Raw genomic sequence first — 21426 nt, forward strand, 5'->3', positions numbered from 1 at the left:
AAGTGTCGACTTTCACAGTTCAACTTTGAATATAAATTCTTATTCCTGTTTTCTACTCTTTTTAACTTTTAAGAGTTATCTTTGTTTTTTGATTAAAGTTTAGTGTAGTTTATGATTTTAAATTGTTGATATTCCTATGGTCCTGAATAATCATTCAATAGAAATTAAAATAAATTCTAAAAATTAATTAAAATTCTCTGGTTGTAATTAAAATAGCCTTATTCAGAGTCTGGTAGAGAAAATCGAATGAGTGCTCATAAAAATGCCCAAATATTAGCAACTTGTGTTTGGTAACATAGATAGAAATACAACTATAAAAATTGAGGAACAAATTTTGGTACAAAATGCCTTTTTTGATATAAAATGCTTTTGACAAAAAACATCTTTTTAAATGTGTTTTTCTAAGGCAGATCTTTTACTTCTAGTGTTCACCTTTGAGAATTAAGAATATATATATTGTAAAACAACATATAATGTTCAGAATACTGAAATGTAAGTACGAATTTCTGTATCATATATGGATATACATACGGTAGAAAGCTGGATTAATTAATTATTAACAATGTCTTTAATCTGTTGAATAAGATCATGAATGAAAATTTTGCAGGCACATTCCTTCTAACCCTGAAGAATATTTATCATATTCAGTAGATAAAATATTAATTGTTAATTCTGAAGAAAAAATATGAAGAAAAATTAATAATTTAATTGAAACCAAAAATGATGTTATTGGAAAAATGAAACGATGCTTTCTTTGAATATGTAGTATTTCATTTTTCTGTACGCAATTTTCATTAATTTTCACAAAATTGTCTTATCAATTGTTTATTTTTTTCCTGATTTCTCCATGAGCTATAGATGAAATGTTTAATATCAATTAAAGAGACAAGGAAGTTCTCTGTGATTTTCTAAGATGCACTCTGAGTCTGCTTGTATTTTTCAAAAAGTCTTTTAGAAATTTCAATAGGATCCCCTGAAAAGTAAATATATCAATTTTAGAAAACTGTATGATATAAAATATGTACCAAATTTATGATTAAATAAAATAAAAGAAACAAGAAAATGTTTTATTAAGAAAAATAAATAAATTCGTTAAGAAAAAAACCAAGTATAAGTTTCAAAGAGACAGTTTCTAGAGATATAAAAGAAAACATTATTTTTTAAAACTCTGGAGATTTTAATAAAATTTTATTTATTGTTTTATTTTGTATAGAAAGCATAATATATTTTTATTTTTTCATTAGTTGTAACATAAAGCCATAAATTTAAGTAATTTTGCGCCATTTCTAAATAAAATGCTAGATTCACAATTTTTTTTAACCCTTTCTAGGGCCGTGGGAAGTATGCTTCCCAACAAATTTATCAATCTTTGTATGAAATTATGTAGGTTGGCATAAGTTTTGACAAATTTTTATAGTAAGTCAGAAACTTAGATGCTTCAGTTCTTTATCTCAGACAAAATGATATGTCTTGATTTGTTACTTAATTATTAATTAACCAAATTAATTAACTAATCAAATAAAATTTATCTAATAAGCTAAATGCATCCCTTTTCTTATTCTAATTTCAAACCTAAAAATATTTCAACATAATATGATTAGAAAAAAATGGCAGGGGAATTTTGGCAAAAATGTGAAGGGGAATTTTGAAATGAATTATATTTGAAACATTATTACTATTTTTGGAATTAACTTGACAGGCTTTAAATATATTTTAAAAGATTAAGAGACGAATTTCATTAAATAAATGTTCTAAACTATATAATTGTAAAAAATATTGAAAACATACAAAAATACTTATAAGGAAATTTTGGAATAAACTTTAAACAATTCTATATGGGCAAAATAACGTATAAAATATTAAGATTAAAAAATATTTAAACTAAAGTTGAATATCAAAACGATATAGTTTGTGTAATATGAGAACAGATACAAAAACAGCAAATCTAGCAACAAATTACAACGTTTTCCATTTTGTTTCTGAAAAGAATACTAGAATGTTACTTAAGTAGATAATAGAATTAAATAGGCACGTTGTGAAACCGCAGTTTTTTCAATTAATGTCTGCTTAAAAATAAAGTTTTAGAAAACAGAGACGATTAAAACATTTTAATTTGAGGTTTATTTAAAAATAAATTAAAAATTATATTATTTAAATACAGCATATCTCTTTTTTTTATTAAAGATAATAGTTTGGGGTATATTCCGTGCGGAAAATAACACGCCTTTTTTCTACTTGACGTTACTAGAAGTATCCAAATTATCATATATGGTTTTACCTTCCAAAGTATAGCGCAGAAACCCGAATGAGCTGTATAAAGTTTGCATGTCGCCAATTTGGGCCCAAAATTTATTATATGTAAAAAATGTTGGTAGTAAGGCCAAAATTCATATGTTTGTGTCGTTGCATATTTGAATCATTGTATTCACGCACATGCAAGTATACAGACTCATAGACGGTCAACCTTTGACGGATTTTATCTAAAATTTCTAAAAATCTATAATTCTAATGATAACCCAATAGCTAAGTCTCATTGACTTATTTCCTTTTTTCTGTTTCGTCATAGGGGCACGAACGAGAAAACATATTTTTTGTTGATTATTCGGATTTCGTCCAAAATTTGATAGAAATCTGGAATGTTGGTAAAAAAGCCAAAAATCCACATTCATGCTTCTAGTTTATCGTGAATTTCAGTTTTCATATTCAGAAGTTGATAGACATAATTTCAAAATTATATTTACTTTGGACGAAGGGAGATTTGAAACGTAGAAATTCATCAAAAGCTTGAAATCAAACTTTTTATCAATCACACTTTTTCTCTGTGTAACTTATATTCGTGAAAGTAAATTTTAGTCAAACTTCAAGAAAAGAAAAAAAGTAAATGTTTCAAGTTACTTTGATTCTAATGACCCTGAAAAAGTAAATTTTGTTTTTACCTTTGGGTTCAGATGAATAAAATTCTTCTCCCATGTCAAATTTATATTCTATTTCGGTAAAAACTGCTTTGTTGAAGTCTGCTTGCTTGAACGGATGACGATTAATTATAGTGTCTTCTAAAGTTTCGAAAAAGAACTGCCACCGTTTTTTATAGTAGCTAGAAGGAAAAACATTAAAATGAAAACAAACTGGATTGAACACGTTCATTAAGTACCATAATAAAATAAGAAAAATAATTAAATTTACAAGAAAAATATTTGATGAATCTGTAATAAATGCATTTGAAGCTAGAAAATGTGAATAATTATCTGGATTTCACTAATTTTAAAGAATGTTACTTTTCAATATTAAAATCTAAACATTTTTATGATAGAAATGTACTTTTAATAGAAAAAAAATACGTTTCATTTTTCTTCAGAAGTATGGGAAATTTCATATGGGAGAAAATGCATTTTAAATGTAATATAATTTTTATTAAGATGTGCAGAAATATTTTTGTTAAAATTTTAAATTAAAATTAATTTGTAAGATAAACTGTTTTTTCTTAGTGGTTTTCAATTGCTGTATGATTACTGTAATTCTGACTCTAATTCTATTAAATATTTAGACCACAAAATAAGCCTCTTTTGTTGCCACGATATAAATATGTCTTATGGAATCATTTATAAGAGACATGCTTACAGGGGGTTGCAATTAGGGAACAAGTGTTTACATTTAGATATTATCAATGAAAAATATCTAAGAGTTTTTACGCTAAGTAGTAAAATATATTTTCATCCTTTCAAGGAAAAAACTTGTTTGTTTAAAATTTATAATAGTTTATAGTAGTAAAATAATTTATAATAGTTGTTTAAAAGAGTTTATAAATAAAGTTAAGGAAATTATTTTTTCGTTATAGACTATTAAATAATTTATATTTTGTATTATATAAAGTAGAAAAATAGTCTAGAAAGTAGTTATAATTACTAGTAGTCTTCATAAAATAGAATCGGGAACAAACTAAAGCAAAAATAAATAAATAAAAGGGCATTAAAGACATCAGATGTCTATTTTTAAAAAAATGCTAATACAACGTCGTTTTCTATCATATGTAAGGAAAAAAACTGAATAAAAAGTACTAATGAGTGCATAAAATGCCATACTTAGGTTCAAAAATTATGTGCTTGTGTGAATTTCAAAACTTTAAAAATGCCTTTACTTTCATTGTGCTTTTAAAAATTGATGATCCAGTTTGAGGAAATAAATTCCTTAATTTCGCTGATGACAGAATTTTGTATACTATATTTTATAATATGAATTGCACATTTTCAAAAGTTAGTTACATTGCTTTGAAGATAAATAAACCAGAAAAATTATATTGCTCTTTTATGAAAATTACTTCTCTGTCATTGTACATTAAAAAAAAATATTCAGGTGGTGCAGATGCGGCAATCTTCCCTCCTCTTTTAAATTTACTCCACTTGGATTTAAGGGACTTACTTCGTATAATACAAAAATTAAATAGCATCATAGAAGATGAAATATAATAAAATAGCAATAATTTTCAATAAAATTCTAAAAAACTTTACTTAGATATAAGTCCAGCCCACTGCTTGTTCGCGTAGTCGACCAGCTAAAATAGAAAAAAAAAGAATTAGAATGCTAAATATTATCTATTATGTATGAAGTATTCAATGAATGTAAAATTATAAAATAATTGTATCAAATGTATGATAAGACATTAATGCCATTCATTCAAATTTTAATTACTATACAATTTTTAACCGCCATATTATCATAAAATTTGTTAGTCATATTAAAAATAAGAAAAAACTTGATATAAATTATGAAAAATTGTTATTTTACTGAAAAATAAAAATCTTAATAATTAGTATATAGACATGTCAGTTTTTATCACACACAGTTGTAGTGAAATTATGTATTTGTAAATATAACCATATCTTATGTTGCTAAAAATATGCTATAACTTTTTTTTATTATCAAACCAGTAATTCATTCGAAAATGATACATTTTTTGAAAAAAATATTTTCTTATAATTCAAACAATTATATATTTTGTAAAAAGGCGTGTTTGTTTACTATCTCTCATTTACATAGAAATTGGAAATCTTTTGTCATAAATAAAGATAGAGAAATATTTAAAGCAATTGTTTTACTTAATGAATAACGATAGCATTCTTTTTCTATTAATCGAGCAAGGTATGGCATAGTCATGCCTTTTCTCTTTCATTGCATTATATCAATCGTGGGAAAGAAAATTGTTGATAAAAAATTCCAAAAGTTTAATTCTTTTTCTCCATTTTAAGTATAGAAATACAGGGATGAATACATAATTGAAGTAATAAGTAAGTGAGCATATGTCAACATCTTTTAAAAACAACTTTGTTTTTCAGGCCTATATTTAAAGGAGAAAATATTATAAAGGAGATACGCATATATATATATATATATATATATATATATATATATATATATATATATATATATATATATATATATATATATATATATATATATATATATATATATATATGTAATATTATTTTTGTGAAGTAGAATGCAGTTTGAAGACAATGAAGATACTTTTAATTTCGTGACGTCGTTTTATTTCATTTTGAAGAAGCAAGCATATGTACAAGCGACGAGCACACAGAACGACACAGAAAGGAATGAGGGAAGAGCTCTCGGACATTTTATCCCTGGTCTTATATACCCTATGATTTTGATAGGGAAAATACTTCTTCACAGCGCTAATGTATTATGAGATTTCGATAGGGATTTTCATTACAGGCGCGGAGGAGGTAGGGGAAACACAGGGAGATTTTAAAAAAGAATTTGCATGATCAGCGGTATGTTATCTCTTCACGCGTAGTGTGGGAAAGTTAGATTTTAGCTGATTCAACAATTTAACAAAGCTTCTCTTGAATTAATTAAGTAGAGACAGTGGAATTGGATCACGAAATAAGAGAATATTTTAGAATGAAGTTACTATGGGCTAAATTAAGATGAAGTTACTATGAAAATTAATTAAATTGAAATTAGAGTTAAAATATCATTACACACACATATATATATATATATATATAAATTAGTATTAAATGTAGGCAATAGTTTTTATGTGAAGTTTGTCATAAATAACTAAGGGAACATTGGTAATAGTGCCAGGTAGCCAAGTATAGGCACTATTATTTCTAATAAAATTTTATAGTGGAGCGTTATACTTGTTAATGTTGGAATGAGGTGAAATTGTGGCTTATAATTTAATGGCACATATTTGCAAAATGTTTTGATGACAGAGTGCTAGAAAAATGCTTACACTATATAGGGTACGCTATTGATTTATATTTTTATAATGCATCAAAATGTTAAGATAAATTATTCTTTATTTCAATCCTATTTGATTAATCTCTTAACAGGTTAGTATTCTTTACTATCTAATTAGATTGCTCACTCTCTGGGAATGTTTGTTTTTAGATTCAAATGAGAATCCATAGAATAATTGGGATATTTATGTATTTCACGTAATTTTTGTATTGAATTTTGTTGTTTGGATATAGCTGGAATTCTGGATTTTTTCAACATCCGGGATTTGCAAAAGTTTCTGAATTCTTACTTATGTTGATGGTATTATGACAAAACGTAGAGCATACATAAAGGTAATAATAGCATAAGAACTGTTCAAACCCCAAAATATTAAATATTATCAGTATATACGGTATGTGAATTTTTTTGCGGTAAAAATTATCTCCCAAGACCCTGCTTTTAGGGACAGTTGTTTGAATATTGAAATGCCTAGGGATACAATGGTAAGGTGCTGTCCGTCAAACGAAACTGCCGTTTCTTCGTCTGACTTTCGCCTTTCAAGAGTGAAAGTAACTAAAACTTCAGAATTCAATTATTTCTTTATCAAATTGCAAGCGTTTTAAAATTTTTGAGTAGGATTGAATTGAATGGGCTTGTCACCCATTGGGGTTCTGTCATTTTCATCTGGCCAGCGACATAATAAGCAGAGAGTTAGTCAATTGCATTTAGGAGAAATGTGACTTTTTTTAAGAACTTTTATTCTCTAGATTCTTAAAACTTCTGATAACCCTGTACAAGTGCAGGTTTACTTTAACAATACTATACTTTTCAAAATCTGGGAACAAATTGGAATTAGGTTCCTCGAAACAAAACAGTAAATAGCTTTATGAAATCTGATGACTCCATTTGCGTAAGAGGAAGCTTGTTAAGAATATTTTAAAATAGCTATGCTCTATTGGGAGGGAGATATTTATTCTTCAACAGGAGGTTCTTATTTAAATTTTTTAAAGATAAAATTATAAGGATTCAGATTTTCTGAACAAGTTAAGTTTAAATTCCATTAAAAACTTTCTAAAGAATTATATAAAATCTATTTTCAAATTTTCAAATCCGTTTATTTCTATGTTGCATTTTAAATCATGAATCGAGCACATTCAGTGTCTATTAAGCAGCTATCTCTAGCAACTAAAAGCATAAAAATGTGCGTGCCTATTGCTTATCAATAGGTGCATTATAGGGCATATTATTTGATTTACAGTACCAAAATTTGGCACAAATATACTTTAGAGAGTGGGAATATTTACCTCTAAGTAATTTTTTAAATGAAGCGAAATTTAATAAATTAAATATGATAACTTTTAAAAAATATTATCGAACAAAAATATATTTTACACTGTCTGAACATTTCAAAAATTATCTTCTCAGAGATATAAGTTTAGTACTGCAATTTTCTTGGAAGAAAAATAAAACTTAACCTAGTAAACATTTGTATGATTCCTGGAATTTTATAAAATTTCATTCGTGATTAATTTTTAGATTAAAATAAATAAAAAAATTTCTAACATGTATAATATATATACTGGTTGAAAACTGAGTAAAAGGCTTAGAGGTCTTTTTTTTATTTCATTGAATGCAGCCTTTTTTTCATTCTTGGTTATGAGTACAAGTCGTAAATTGATTTTTTTTAACTTGAAGAGAAAGAATTTATACACTTAACACGTATTGTTAAAACATTTGATAATTCCGTGGGCATTTTCTTTTGTTGAAAGTAGTATAAAGTAAATTAACAAAAAAATTGATAAAAAAAATGATGTGATGCCAATAAAAAATATAAAGGAACAATTGGCATGAAATGTAATAGTATTCATGAGAAATATCAATATGCTACTTAATCCCTTACCAGTTAAATGCATTTATCAGACAGTAGGACCAACTTATTCACCTCGTACTTGTTGAAAATCGGATCTTTGCTCATTTAGCTACTTCTTGGCTATTGTCTTGATCTCATTGTTGGAATAGAATCAGAATCTTGCTCTTTACATAGGAAGAAAAGTCACTAGAGATGAAACCAGAGCTATATAGGAGAGATACCACGACTCTCAGTTAAAACTTTACTGCAAATGGTGAGTGGGGGAAGAGCAGAACATGGCACATATTGATCTTCTATCCCATTCGATATGCTGCCTGCCTATTTCCCGTTCACCATAAACTTTAATTATTTGACAGTAGGTTTCACTTTCAAAATCATTTTTAAAACCGTATGAGCATTATGCTTCGCACTCTAACGAGAAATCAATTTTGAGCCATTGCCGTCTTTTCAGATGTTATCTCTTTCGAAGCAGAATCTATTGTTCTTCTGAGGAGAAAACACATTTGCTCCATAATTATTTGTTTTAGAGTAAGACATTGTGTAACTTTTTAATCAACCTTTGCATTATTATTATTTTTCATCTAACATAATGAAATATGTAGAATAAATGAGAATTTGGGGTGCATCGTGCGATCTCCACACACATTTTATGCATTCTTGGCCGAGTAGAGCACACTTTCTTCGGTTTAAAAAGTTCGTAAATTTATTGTAATGAAAACGCAATTATAAACGTTGTTTTGTCCCATGGAATAAATTAATAGAATAGATAAAGTTAGTATCATTAACAAAAAACGATGCATGTTTTGCTGCAAAAGGTTATCAGAATAACAAGTTAAAAATTTGCAATATCTAAGGCACACGTAATTTTTAGAAAGTATTCAAAGCAAAACAATGTTAGTTTTGTTAATGCATAGAACCGTACCTTTTAATTTATTAATCATCTCGAGTTTTGAGTTTTTTTTTTTTTTTACATTTATTGGCCAGGTTTTATTATTTTTACAATTTTTTTGCAACAACTACCACGATATGTATTCAAAATTAGAATTTATCTATCTGCGATTAATTCGTTTTGTTTAAATTCTAACTCGTCAACTGCGTAGTTTATTTAATATTTTAATCAGAAATGAATCACAAGTGAAATACGGATGTTGAAAAAAAAATACTTCATTACGAAATAAATATGATTATCACAGCGTATAGAACATTAATACGAATCATATCATATTTGATTTATATAGAAATCAAAGAATTAATAATATTTTAGAAAAAAATTGGATTTTCAAAGTTTATGAAGGGAAAATGAAACATTTTATATAATTGTAATTTTTTTACCATTATATTTGGAAAAAATGCATTAAAGCATCAACATTTTTCTGCAGCTATGGTATTAAGCTTATTTAAATGAAAAATAAAAAATAAATAATTACTGAAAGATTTAAAACAATTTTTGCTTGATTTAACAAAAACTATTAATAAAAATAATTTTCATAAATAAATGAAATTTTATACAAAATTAAGATAATTGAATATCGATTCAATTTCCTTGAAAATGCTTCATTTATAAGATATTTTAAATTTTAAATAGACTATATAAGCACTAATATTCAAGCTGCATAATTCTTGCTATGCTTTCTAAAGTACTTTAAAGAAAGTACAAAATTAAATAATTTCAGCAAATAGTTCTCATTCTTTATTTTCAAACATGCATATTATTCAACACATATTTCGGTATCAACTCTTTTCCTTTTGCAAGTCTTTTATGAACTCATGGTAATAAAATATAATTTACTAACATATACTTCATATTCATTTGGAAAAATTATTTTTATCTGACTACAGCTCAAAACAAGCGACAAGAATAACATTTCTACGATGTGATGTTTACAACTAAAATGTTTCAAGAATTCTTATTTTTTTTCTGATTGATTTATCAAAATGTGATCCCATTGTATTTTTAATGATCCTTATTCATGGAAAATGAGAGTAAAATCCGAATGGAATTCCAAGTAACTATAGGCTCATTATTAAGGTACCGCTATAGATATAGCATTTTGTATGATGAGCATAAAATTGATTTTTAAACTTAATTTGATTAGATAGAAAATAATGGAATGCAAACCTTCAAATCCGTTATAAAAAAATGATTTATAGAATTTTACAAAATATCATGAGCTTATTTCAATTAAAACATGCTTGGAATGCAATAGAGTGAGAGAAAAATAAAGACAATAGTTAAAAAAAAAGAATTCAGGTTTTTTCTTATTAGTTACAGACTTATTTAAATGTAAAATTTCAAACTATTGGCTTGGATAAACAAGTCAGTCAATAATAAATGAATATAAACCTTTCAATTTTAAAATTCCACTTAGTCTTTAATCATCGAATATTTTCAAATAGATATAAGAAATAATTTCAGTTTTCCTGGAAGTTTTAATGGTTTTAAGTTATTTTGAGGCTGTTGATTTTAAAACTACAATTATTCTTGATAAACTGGCACCGGTAGTTTGGGGATAATGTATATATATTCTTAATATTTCACATGTATTTCAGCTACTAATGTATACTGCTGATGTTAATTTCTGTGTCTGCCTGTTTTATTCATTTTTTTTAAATTTTATTTATACATCTACTATCGCAAAAAAGATAATCTAAATCAAATACAAACGAGAGCTCACATTATTCATGTTAATGTTACCGTGTCCTTTTACCATTTTCACTTTATTACCCAATATTTTTTTCATGAGACAAAGATATACTGAACTCTGAATCCATTAGTAGATATGAAAATGAAGTAACCTAGTCTACAATAATCCTTTGAATTGAAGTCGATTTTTATAATAGTTCAAAATTAGTGCTTATGAAGACAACTGAATCAATTTCTCATAATATGTAATTGAGTATTAAGAAATCGTAAACATTAATGAAGTAATAAATTGAAATAATTTGAAAGGTTTTCCCGGACATCAACAAAAGTAACAAAAAAGATTTTATATCTTATTCAAAGACATAGTTTGATTATATTCAAGTGTTACAACGCCGCTTGAAAGCAATATCGTCCAAAAATGGAAGTATTATGCAAGTGCTTGCTAAAGTCCTAAGCCCATCACTTAAATTCAGAAGGGCGACAACTACAGTCTTAAAATGGATAATTAAGTATAGTAGACTAAGTACGCGACGAAACCATTACATAGCCACCTAGTGACAAAATTCAGAGTTAATTTTCCTATCTAGAAAACGGTACCGGAGAGGAAAAAATAAATTTTAATCCATCATCAATTTGTGGGAATTAAAGCATTATTTTGCATCAACCATGCTCAAAATAATACCAAGAAAACAATGCATGAAACGAGCATTTCTTTGCCGCGACATAACTAAGGAGAGGCAGGCGGAACATGTGCACCGGACGCAATCAAAAGGAGCACACCATTCAATAATCAGTTTATTGTATTTAACATAAAAGTAGATTTTTTAAAATCCTATTCTTTAGGTACATAAAGATTTAAATGTTATAATGTTAGAAGAAAAATACAATAATGTAATCCGTTTTGCTACCTGGGAGCATACCTCTATTCAACTAGATTTCTATGAACATAATAACAAAGAAAGATCTTCAACACAGCTATCATGACCAGAACATCACATCTGAAATGCTTTTCAAAGATGGTCGGGGAGAAGGTTATATTTAAACGTCTTCAGATCTTTTTAAAAAAAAAGGGAATATTTCGATTAACTCCACAGGGTGTCCCGAAGTTTGACATGATGTACATGGAGATAAAATGCCAGAGTCTCCATGTCCACACGGTTGGATAGCTGCTGCTTCTGAAGTTCGTGAGAAATTAAGAAGAAAGTGTTGTTATTCCTCTTTTCAGAGAGTACAAACGGTATGAAATACTTTTACTCCTTTAGTAAATTGTAAAAAAATCCATTTCAAACTTATTAGAATTTTTTTAATAGAAAAAGAAATGCATATAATTTTTAGATTATTATTCAAATTGCTACTCATTATGAAAGAGACTAGTCTCTATTATTCGTAGAAGTGCTGAGTGTTTAGCTATCTATTCAAATATTGCAGAACATATATCTTAAGTAACCAAAGTATGCTATTCAGATACTGTTGTTACTTTATTCAGTTGGGGCGTTATTATGAGCCCCCAAAGAGATTTTTCAAAACTTTAAATACAATTATAATTGATTAAAAAGTAAGCTAAATTTCAATGTTTCGTAATGAGAACGTCTATTTTTAAACCATTTTAAAATTCCGAAAATAATCTTTTCAGTGAATTAAATTTAATTATGAAATTTTTTTTAAATGTTATATACAACACTAGGTTTTCACAGTTAATTCAAACTTTAGTTTCATTAAGTCGTATATTTTATTTCTTTGTGTTAAAATTTTATGATTTGAAGTAAAACTTAATTTTTATTTCAGAGTTAGTTTTACAATTGGTATTGATTAAGTGATCTAGAAATATATATAAATTTTTATAGCTTCGAAAGCTGTGGATATTTTTAACATGTACTTCAAAAGACAATGGCAATTTTTCATATTTCAAAATATATGCAGCTATTAAGTTTTATTACTAATAATAATTACTGTAATACTCATTTGAAGCATGTATGACTTTAATGGCTAAAAATCGTTACATAAATCAGACGTAATTTTTCATCAAAACTTAAAGTTTTTTATTTTACATTATAGCTTATAAATGCTACATTTTTTTCTTGTACTTATTATTATGAATATATGATCATTTATAATTCTGAAAAATATTTTTTACTCAATGTATTTTGTATAAATAATGAATGATTTAAATGGCTGCTCTACCTTTTCGCATATTTTCTACACATATACAGTTTTGTATTATATAAGATAGTAATTTTACTTAATTTCAGTGCAAACGCATCGGCATCAGTTAATTTGTTATTCAAGCATGTAAACAAATGATGTAAATTTTTTGTTTACAGGCTTAAGGTAAACGAAACTTGTATCTTGGATGTAACATTTATAGTTAATCAGATAATGTATTATAGTTAATTATTATTTTTGTATTATAGTTAATTATTATATATATTATTATAGTTAATTATTATATATATTATTATAGTTAATTATTATATATATTATTATAGTTAATTATTATTTTTGTATTATAGTTAATTATTATAGTGTATTATAGTTAATTATTAATGTATTATAGTTAATTATTATTTTTATTCAAATTAAAATCATACTTGGTCAGAATAATAAATTATCTTCATTAATTTTTATATTTTTAGAAAGTCATTTAGCTCAGCTTTTTTTGGTATATAAGGTCAAATAGATCAGTGGCAAAATGCGATGAAAATTTCCAATTAGTTTAGGCATGAAAATTTCGTTCTATATTTAGCACATTTTATAAAATATGCATGATAATATATATTTTGTGCACTGCCTATTTTTTTAAATTCTATAACTTTTTTCTTGGTTGTTTGCAGCAATTAATACTTTCAAAGTGCTAACAAGGCTGTTTTGTAAGTTCAAAGATATTTATTATAAAAATAAAGATATATTATTTTTGCATATATATACTATATTTTATATATTAATATTTAGGTTTCGTTGCAATCTGAACCCGGAAACTCCCGGTCATAAAGTCTCAAATGATAGGAAGGGCAATATGCAGATTATAGTTTTTCCAATAAAGGGGAGGGGCATTACTTTTAATTTGCCCTTGGCACTATTTTGTGTAAGTAAGCCCCTGTTTGCTTGGTAGTCACCTCCATTTTTATAGAATACATTTCTTTAAATTATAAAATATTATCAGTGTGATGGACGGAAAGCACTTTCTAAAAGAATAATAAATGAGCCAAATAACAAGTAAGTGCTTCTTTCTTCCGTGTATCTTAATGTGACAACTTTGGGAATCGTGATCAAACAAAGGTACGTTATATACTTTCGACTCTGGACATTTATAAATTTACGATGTCTTTTCATGCTAAAAGGATGATGATTTAAAATGTCGTATTTAGCACTATTTACTAAATCAAAATTGTAAGCCTGAGTTTTGCCTGTAGGTGGTACTTAATTGGTCTATCATATTAATCACAGTACTTTATCTGTGCGCCAATTTGTAACTACTTCTCGGCTTTCTGGAATTAAGGGGGAAGGACTCAGAACTTTCTGTACTTTATCTCATTTTCAAACTTTATCTCATTTTTGAAACTTTAGAGTCGATAAATTAAAAAATGCCCACATAAGAATAAAACAATTTTTATAATACCATACCTCACCAGATGGTCCCCAGAGAGTAATTTGGTTTCTGGCATTGTATTCATACTGTCGCCTTTCCTACAGATGAAAAAAAAAAAGATCATTAAATAGAAATCTTGATCGCAATATAAACCTGATCAATAATAAAGCTTCGAGCCTAATATTTAATCGCATTATTCAAATATTAAAAGATTCTTATTTGACAAATATCCTTTACTTTTTACTTCAAATCATATTAAAATATTTAAAAACATTTACTTTTTTTCTTTGGCCAAAACCAATTATATATCCAAATGAAAAGTAGAAAAGGGAAACTCTTTTTCTTAATCTAAAATGAATTGATGAAATAAAAAAAAACACGTCTGAAAGTTATAAATTAGCCAATTACGTTTAGAAGAGAATTATTTGAACAAAAATGAAAGTAATGTTTATAAGATCTGACTCAAATTAACTAGATTAATTGGAAGGAGGTTTAGGTTTCGCACTTTGATTTCTAAAACGCTGACTCGGTCAATTAATTGTACGATATTTCATTTCATTTAATTAATATTAGTTTATGTATTTTTTATAAAAAAATTTATAGCATAAAGTCAAAAAATAGAATAGTTTAATCATTTTTTGTTTCAGTTTACGATAAATCTTGTCTTTTAGCATTTGGGATATCAAATGCAGTACATATTAAAACTTCTTTTTATATAAAAAAAAGTGTTATAAAATAGCATGTGCCTTTTGTTACAAGTAACCTTTCTTATATTTCATGAGTAGTGAAAATTTGAAATTGCTATTTATTTATTCTTGTGTTTATGCTTGTAAATAATCTGCTTTCTTTTCAATAAATAGGAAACTCGATAATACATTGTTCTTCCAAAAATTAACTGCAAAATTTTTGTAAACATTTTTTTATTGAAATATATAAAAAAGATCAAATCGCTTAATTGGAAGTAATTTTTGAGAATAAATGATGAACGCAAGCACAATTTTACCAAAACATTCTAAAAGATTTGTTTTTTAATCTTTATTTGCATCAATTTTTTTTTGTTTTCTTTTCATTCATCATTTTGAATTTTAATGTATAACATTTGAAATTAGATTTCAAAAATATTATTTAGCTTGTCAACTAACGAAATAAAAGAAACGTTGCGTGGGCTGCCTAACATTTTCTTTCTCTTTCGATGTGTTATATTTTTTCTATTTTACGATAACTGTAATAATACAGCACTGCAATAAATGCAAACCTGAATACTGAATGAATGTTTTGTTATGTATTTCCCTAGAACACTTTTCGAGGATAATATTCTGATATTACGTTTTCATAGAACATATTCGAATGCGAACGTTTTCTGTCACAATTTCTATTGTAATACTTTTCATTCATTGTTTCTATTGTAATACTATTCATACAATCAAATGGACTCATTCGATTGCTAGTGACATACGATTTCTTTTAAGCATGAACAATTTCTTCATATCTGGGAAGAAGGCCTTTTTTTATTCGAATACGAAGCTAGAAATCATTTTTACTTTCTTGTATACGAAGTGTACAAACAGAAAGTATCGTGATCAACAACAAATTCGAACTCATTTGACGAATCTCCAAACCTCCTGGAATTAGAAAAACACATTTTAGAAATATGTCTGCCTGTCTGTCCGTTCATACATGTGTCTGATTGTGAACACTTAAAAGCGTTCTGATTTAGACGAATCAAATTTCATGTAGGGTCTCTACTCTACTGTCTGTCAAGTTGTACGAATGTTATTTAATAACAAAACTACAAAAGCTAGATGGATAAAATTTGGTACAAAGATTTAACATCTAAAATATACATGCCTATTAAGTTTTAAACCAAATCCGTCAAGAGGTTGACTATCTGTCGGTCTGTACATGTAAACGTGATAGTTCGAAACCCCAATTTTTTAAGTAAGTGAAATTTCGTATGTGATTTTGTGACAACAATTGCAGTTCACTGTCAATTTTGTTTCAACTGGTCGGAAGAAAGACAAACAAAATTTACATTCGGTTTTCTGGTTCTTCCATGATAATCGCATTCCAACGATTAATCGCCAAAGATCCCATGTTATTAGGAATCGTAACTATTGTTCGCCAATGGCGTACCGTTAATTTATTAGAGAATATGCTAGAAATTTCCGAGTGAAAAGAAAGAAAATTGGAAATAAAAGATTGGGACAATATGGTATACACTAATTTGATTTATTTACAGACGTATAACTGAACTCACCTGCTTATTTTTATAATGGAAAAATTTGCTGTTAAATTTCATTTAAAAAAAGAGAATTTTAAGAAAAAATAAAAAACTTTTAATGAATTGTTTGATGTTAAAATATTTCTATGGAAAAATATTGATAAAAACAGCACGTAAAAAAATTCAGTTTAAGACTAGTTGAATTAGGAGAAGAATTAATATTTCTGTGCACACATTTTTGTACTTCTTTGAAAACGAAACAAGTAAATATTTAAAACAATAAATGCTGATTTATTATTATTATTATTATTATTATTTTGAAAACTTGCATGGTAGTTACTAGATTAAACATGCTTACAACGATTCCGATCAGTTCAATGATTTCAGTTTTGGGATTAAAAAAAGCCTAAAAGGTCAAATATAGAGAACTTATATCCGTTATTTGTATTTCAATCATGTAACGACTTTTGAGTAGCTGTGGTTACGATTTATGTATTGCTCATCAGTGAAAAGCAAAAAAATATAAATTTTTCGAAGAATCTGCATATTAGCAATGAAAATCGTGTAAAATGAGCTAGTTCTGACTCTTCTTTGATTCATGGGTGCTCAAACGATGATTTGCTCAAATCAAATCATGTATTTCCTTTACGTGATGATTGCCCGTTGAGGCTTAAAAAAAGACATTTCGGATCAATATTGGAAGATGTTTGTCCCGATTTGGAGTCGTTAATATTCATAGTATTGGGATCAATCAAAACAGTTGTCTCTCCAAACTTTTAATATACCTGAAATATCTCAGTAAAGAATTTCGGTAAATTTCGGCAAAGATTTCGTACAAGTTCATTCTCTTCAATTTCTGAAATTAAAATAAATTGTCAAACACGTAATGAACCTTTTCACTGTACCACTCATAATACAGTGAAAAAATGGCTTACCGTTCTCGAGAAAAACGGCAGGCCCAAGCTTAATATTAACGCTACATAATGCCATTACTGCGAGACTATACACTGACGCATTAATACTTTAATATAAAAGTTCAGGTAATTTTCCGACATACTACGGATATGTTAAACTATATTTCATTATTTTTTGAACAATGTTGTGTAATTTCTCAATAATGTTGAGTTTTGGTTTCTCGGTTTTGTAGAATGGTTTTTGTAGTATCGAGAGAAAATGTAGATTTCTCGCGATTTCGCATTTCCTAACTATACAACATCATTTCATCTTTGATATAATATCTGCAAAATATACTAACAACCTTTTTTCGTGAAGGAACAAATAAGTTATTCCATTACAGAAAAATTCTAGTCAATTACTAAGCATTTAGAATTGAAAATAGACTTTTATGAATATGCTGAGAAAGGATTAAAAAATGTACATAGAAGATATGGAATTTGCTTTAATTTATTTTATTTTTTCGAAACGAAACTCATGCATTGTGCGCATTTCCAAATTAAGATGATAGAATTACAACACTCTAAATTTCAAAGTAAATGAATGCCACGGATAAAATCTCTCTGATTTACACATTGTTAGTGTACAAATATTATTAAAGTGAAAAACAACACTCAAATATAGTATTCTTTGGTATCAAAGAAATTCCATTATTTTTCATTAGGACCAACCTTGATGGAAAGTTCGATTGCAAATCAAATACTTTTCTTCTTTTCATTATTTACGAGAGAGTCGACGGTGAAATATAAAAATCTCAAGATTCCAAGGAATTCAATTTTCTTCGAAATTAAATAATTCGGAGGGAAAACGAAATGAAAAATTAAAATTTTTGATACTCGTAATTCGAATCAATACCCTCACTTCAGATAAAGGTCAGCAAGCGGTTTGTGACAGGAACGTTCTATCTATTTTGAAATATTTTATGTGAAAAATGGAAAGAAAATTTGAAAATTCATTGTACCTTTTAAATCGTCTGTTCTAGAGCGAAAATTTATTTAAAATACTCAACGTAAAAGTAATATTTCAGTAGACAAATTACTATCGAAGTTACTTCAGAAGTAAATTTTTTCAATAAAATATGTGTCACCGACATCTGACTTGATAAAGAAAAAAGAGACCCAAAATTCCTTGCGAAGTGAAAGCCGTTATTCAGCAAACCATCAATAATAAATTTCTTCTCAGATTGATTTCTTCTCAGCTGCTGGCTAAGGAAAATGGTATATCCAGTATAGCAGAAATGTTTTTCATGGAGAGTGGACGAGATTTAGAAATGAAAATGATACACAATCCTGCAGTGGATTAATATTTATAACAAATATAAATATTAAAACAATGCATAGAAAATTAAATAAATGCATGATTAGCAACCACTGAAATAATTATGAATATAAACCAGTTTTAATGAAAGTAAGACATGAACAAAGTGTTTCAGTGTTTCCAAGGAATTCGTAATTTACTTTTGTGTTTACTCAACATTTTTAATTTTGTCTGCCGACTTTTTTCTATATTCTGCATTGGAAAAAAAATGTAAAATATTTTATTTGGAAAACATTATAATTTATAATTTTTATCTGAAATACTCTTTAAGATTGATTGAGCTCTATTTCATAATTTTATAGAATTTCTAGTACAATAATAGTATTGGATTAATTATCAAAAGTAACTATCGTAGAGAAATAAAATTTACAATCTCATTGTAAAACGGAAAGTCTAATTTTTTTTATTTTAATAAATTTGTTTATAAAATAAAAATGACCTGAGATTCTATGTTTTCTTTAAAATTAGAAAATTTTTATTTACGTAAATTCCAAATATGTTTAATATGACTTATCAGTAAATTTTATTCGATTTACATTTCGCAAAAAGATTTTGTGATTTCAAGAATTAATAAAGGATCCATTCAAAATTTTAAAACAAATTACAATCGAAGTTTGAAAATGAATGAACACTAAGAAATTCATATATGCCTGAATGTTACCAGTAAAAATTTTTGAATGTAATTATTAAATCGCTATTAAGTAGTTATTAAATCCTAAATATTTCCCAGAAAAATAAACAAAATATCATGTATGTGTTATATATTAAATATAAGTTTGGTTCGTTCTTAAAAGAATAATAACGAAACTTATTTGAACAATCCATACAATTAATTTCTGATTACTTAATTATCAATTTAAATTTTAATTGTTCATTTCAAATCTTATTCTATCTTAGAATATATCATATATAAAAACTGGATAAGCATATAAACATGTATAGAAACTTCTATTCTCTTTTACATAAAGGAAAGAGAACGAATCTTCAAACATATATTTTTCTGTAGTAAGAATCTTCTGCATATATTTCAAAATAATGCATAAATTATATGAATACATTTTAAAACTAAATTTCAAACTTCTTTATAATGCAAGAAATTTAATTATGAGTCTCATAATTTTTTTTTCATAAATACTTCCTTCTGAAAACTCTAACATACGAGTCATAAAATTTCCTCAGTAGGTGTTCATATTTCGAGTGATATTTTATATCTTGAATGAACTGAAAAAACATTTCATAACACTTGTTCAGAAAGAAAAGGCTAAAATTAGGTTCTTAATTTATAAATGAAAAGAGCTCAAGGAATTTCTTAAAGGAATTTTTAAAAACCAAGATATTTATGCTTCTGAATTTCACCTGTATATATAATATATTTATTTGAAATATGAACAAACATTTATTTTCATACACTAAAGAGGATTCAATAAATAATGTTTTTCTAGGGTAATATCATAGCAGACGACAAAATATTATTGCAAGGATTTTGATAATTTCTTTAAATTTCGTCATGGAAATTGGAAAGAATTATATAAATTGTTAAACATTGTGAGGCAAATAACTCAAAATAATTCATACTTACCAGTGGTGTACGGGCCAAATTTAATGCATCATTTATCCATCGTCCGAGTAGAAAATGCTCATCAGAAGCTAATAATTCATCTAAATCATCATATAACTCTAATATAGAGCTAGAAATTTCTCTATATAAAAAGAGACAGAAATTCGTAGTTAATAACAGGTTTTTTTTTTTAATTTAATGATATATAGAGAAAAGAAATTATCCGTGTATAAGAGAGATTTTTCTCTTTCAGCATGTTCTTAAAAAATAATTTTCTAGACGATTTATGAATGTTTTAAATTTAGTGCTCATAACATATATTTAATTAATTTTAGGATGGTCAAATTCCTGTTTACATTTGTACATTTCAAGTCATTCATAGTTTATTAAAATTCTTAGGGAAAGTATTTATAAAGAGCAATTCACCTCACATGCTTTATTATAATCGCTAATCATAGCTCAATAGGGAAAATTCATTGGTGTTTTGTCTTTTCGGAGAAGATATTATAAACTCTGTAATCACAGGTAATTCATTCGAATTTCCCCAAACTAAAATTGTTCTCCAGAGAGTATTAAAATACAATGAGTTAAAGTTTATACAATGCGTAGAATATTCTGGAAATAATCGCAAATAAGAATTTCGATTCCCAAATTAGTCACCTGAATCTCAGGCTTCTAAATTCTTTCGATATACATTCTGTGCCAATAATTTACAATGGGATTTACATTAGTTTTTGATTTGCTATAAAAGTATATTTTTTACTTTTATCAATTAGACCTGTTAGTTCTTCTAGCTCAATGAAAATGGAGGTATTAAATACAATAAACAAAACGCATATATATATATATATATATATATATAATGTAATTATAACAAATATGTTATAAATATGTTACAAAAAAAAAGATTATTTCGGGTTTGTAAAGGATTGGTTTCAAATATTTAACACAAATAATACATACACTAAACCCATAAATAACATACAGTAAGCACATACAAATAAATCTGTGTTTAAACTTCTTTTAAAATTATTCT

General features: G+C 26.7%; 1 protein-coding gene across 2 annotated transcripts in view; it reads right to left on the minus strand.

The window, feature by feature from the left end:
* Positions 1-759: 759 nt before the first annotated feature.
* Positions 760-21426, minus strand: part of LOC129960598 (alpha-N-acetylglucosaminidase-like) — a 159079-nt gene continuing 138412 nt past the window's right edge. For both annotated transcript variants that reach the window (XM_056074100.1, XM_056074101.1), the window contains exons 20-24: positions 20412-20532; positions 14376-14438; positions 4506-4549; positions 2937-3094; positions 760-973 (exon numbers count right to left, since the gene is read on the minus strand). In XM_056074100.1, the coding sequence (XP_055930075.1) occupies positions 909-973; positions 2937-3094; positions 4506-4549; positions 14376-14438; positions 20412-20532 (451 nt within the window). In that variant the 3' untranslated portion in view covers positions 760-908. The remainder of the gene's footprint in view (positions 974-2936; positions 3095-4505; positions 4550-14375; positions 14439-20411; positions 20533-21426) is intronic.

Source organism: Argiope bruennichi, chromosome X2 (assembly GCF_947563725.1).
Source record: "Argiope bruennichi chromosome X2, qqArgBrue1.1, whole genome shotgun sequence".
Classification (NCBI taxonomy): domain Eukaryota; kingdom Metazoa; phylum Arthropoda; class Arachnida; order Araneae; family Araneidae; genus Argiope; species Argiope bruennichi.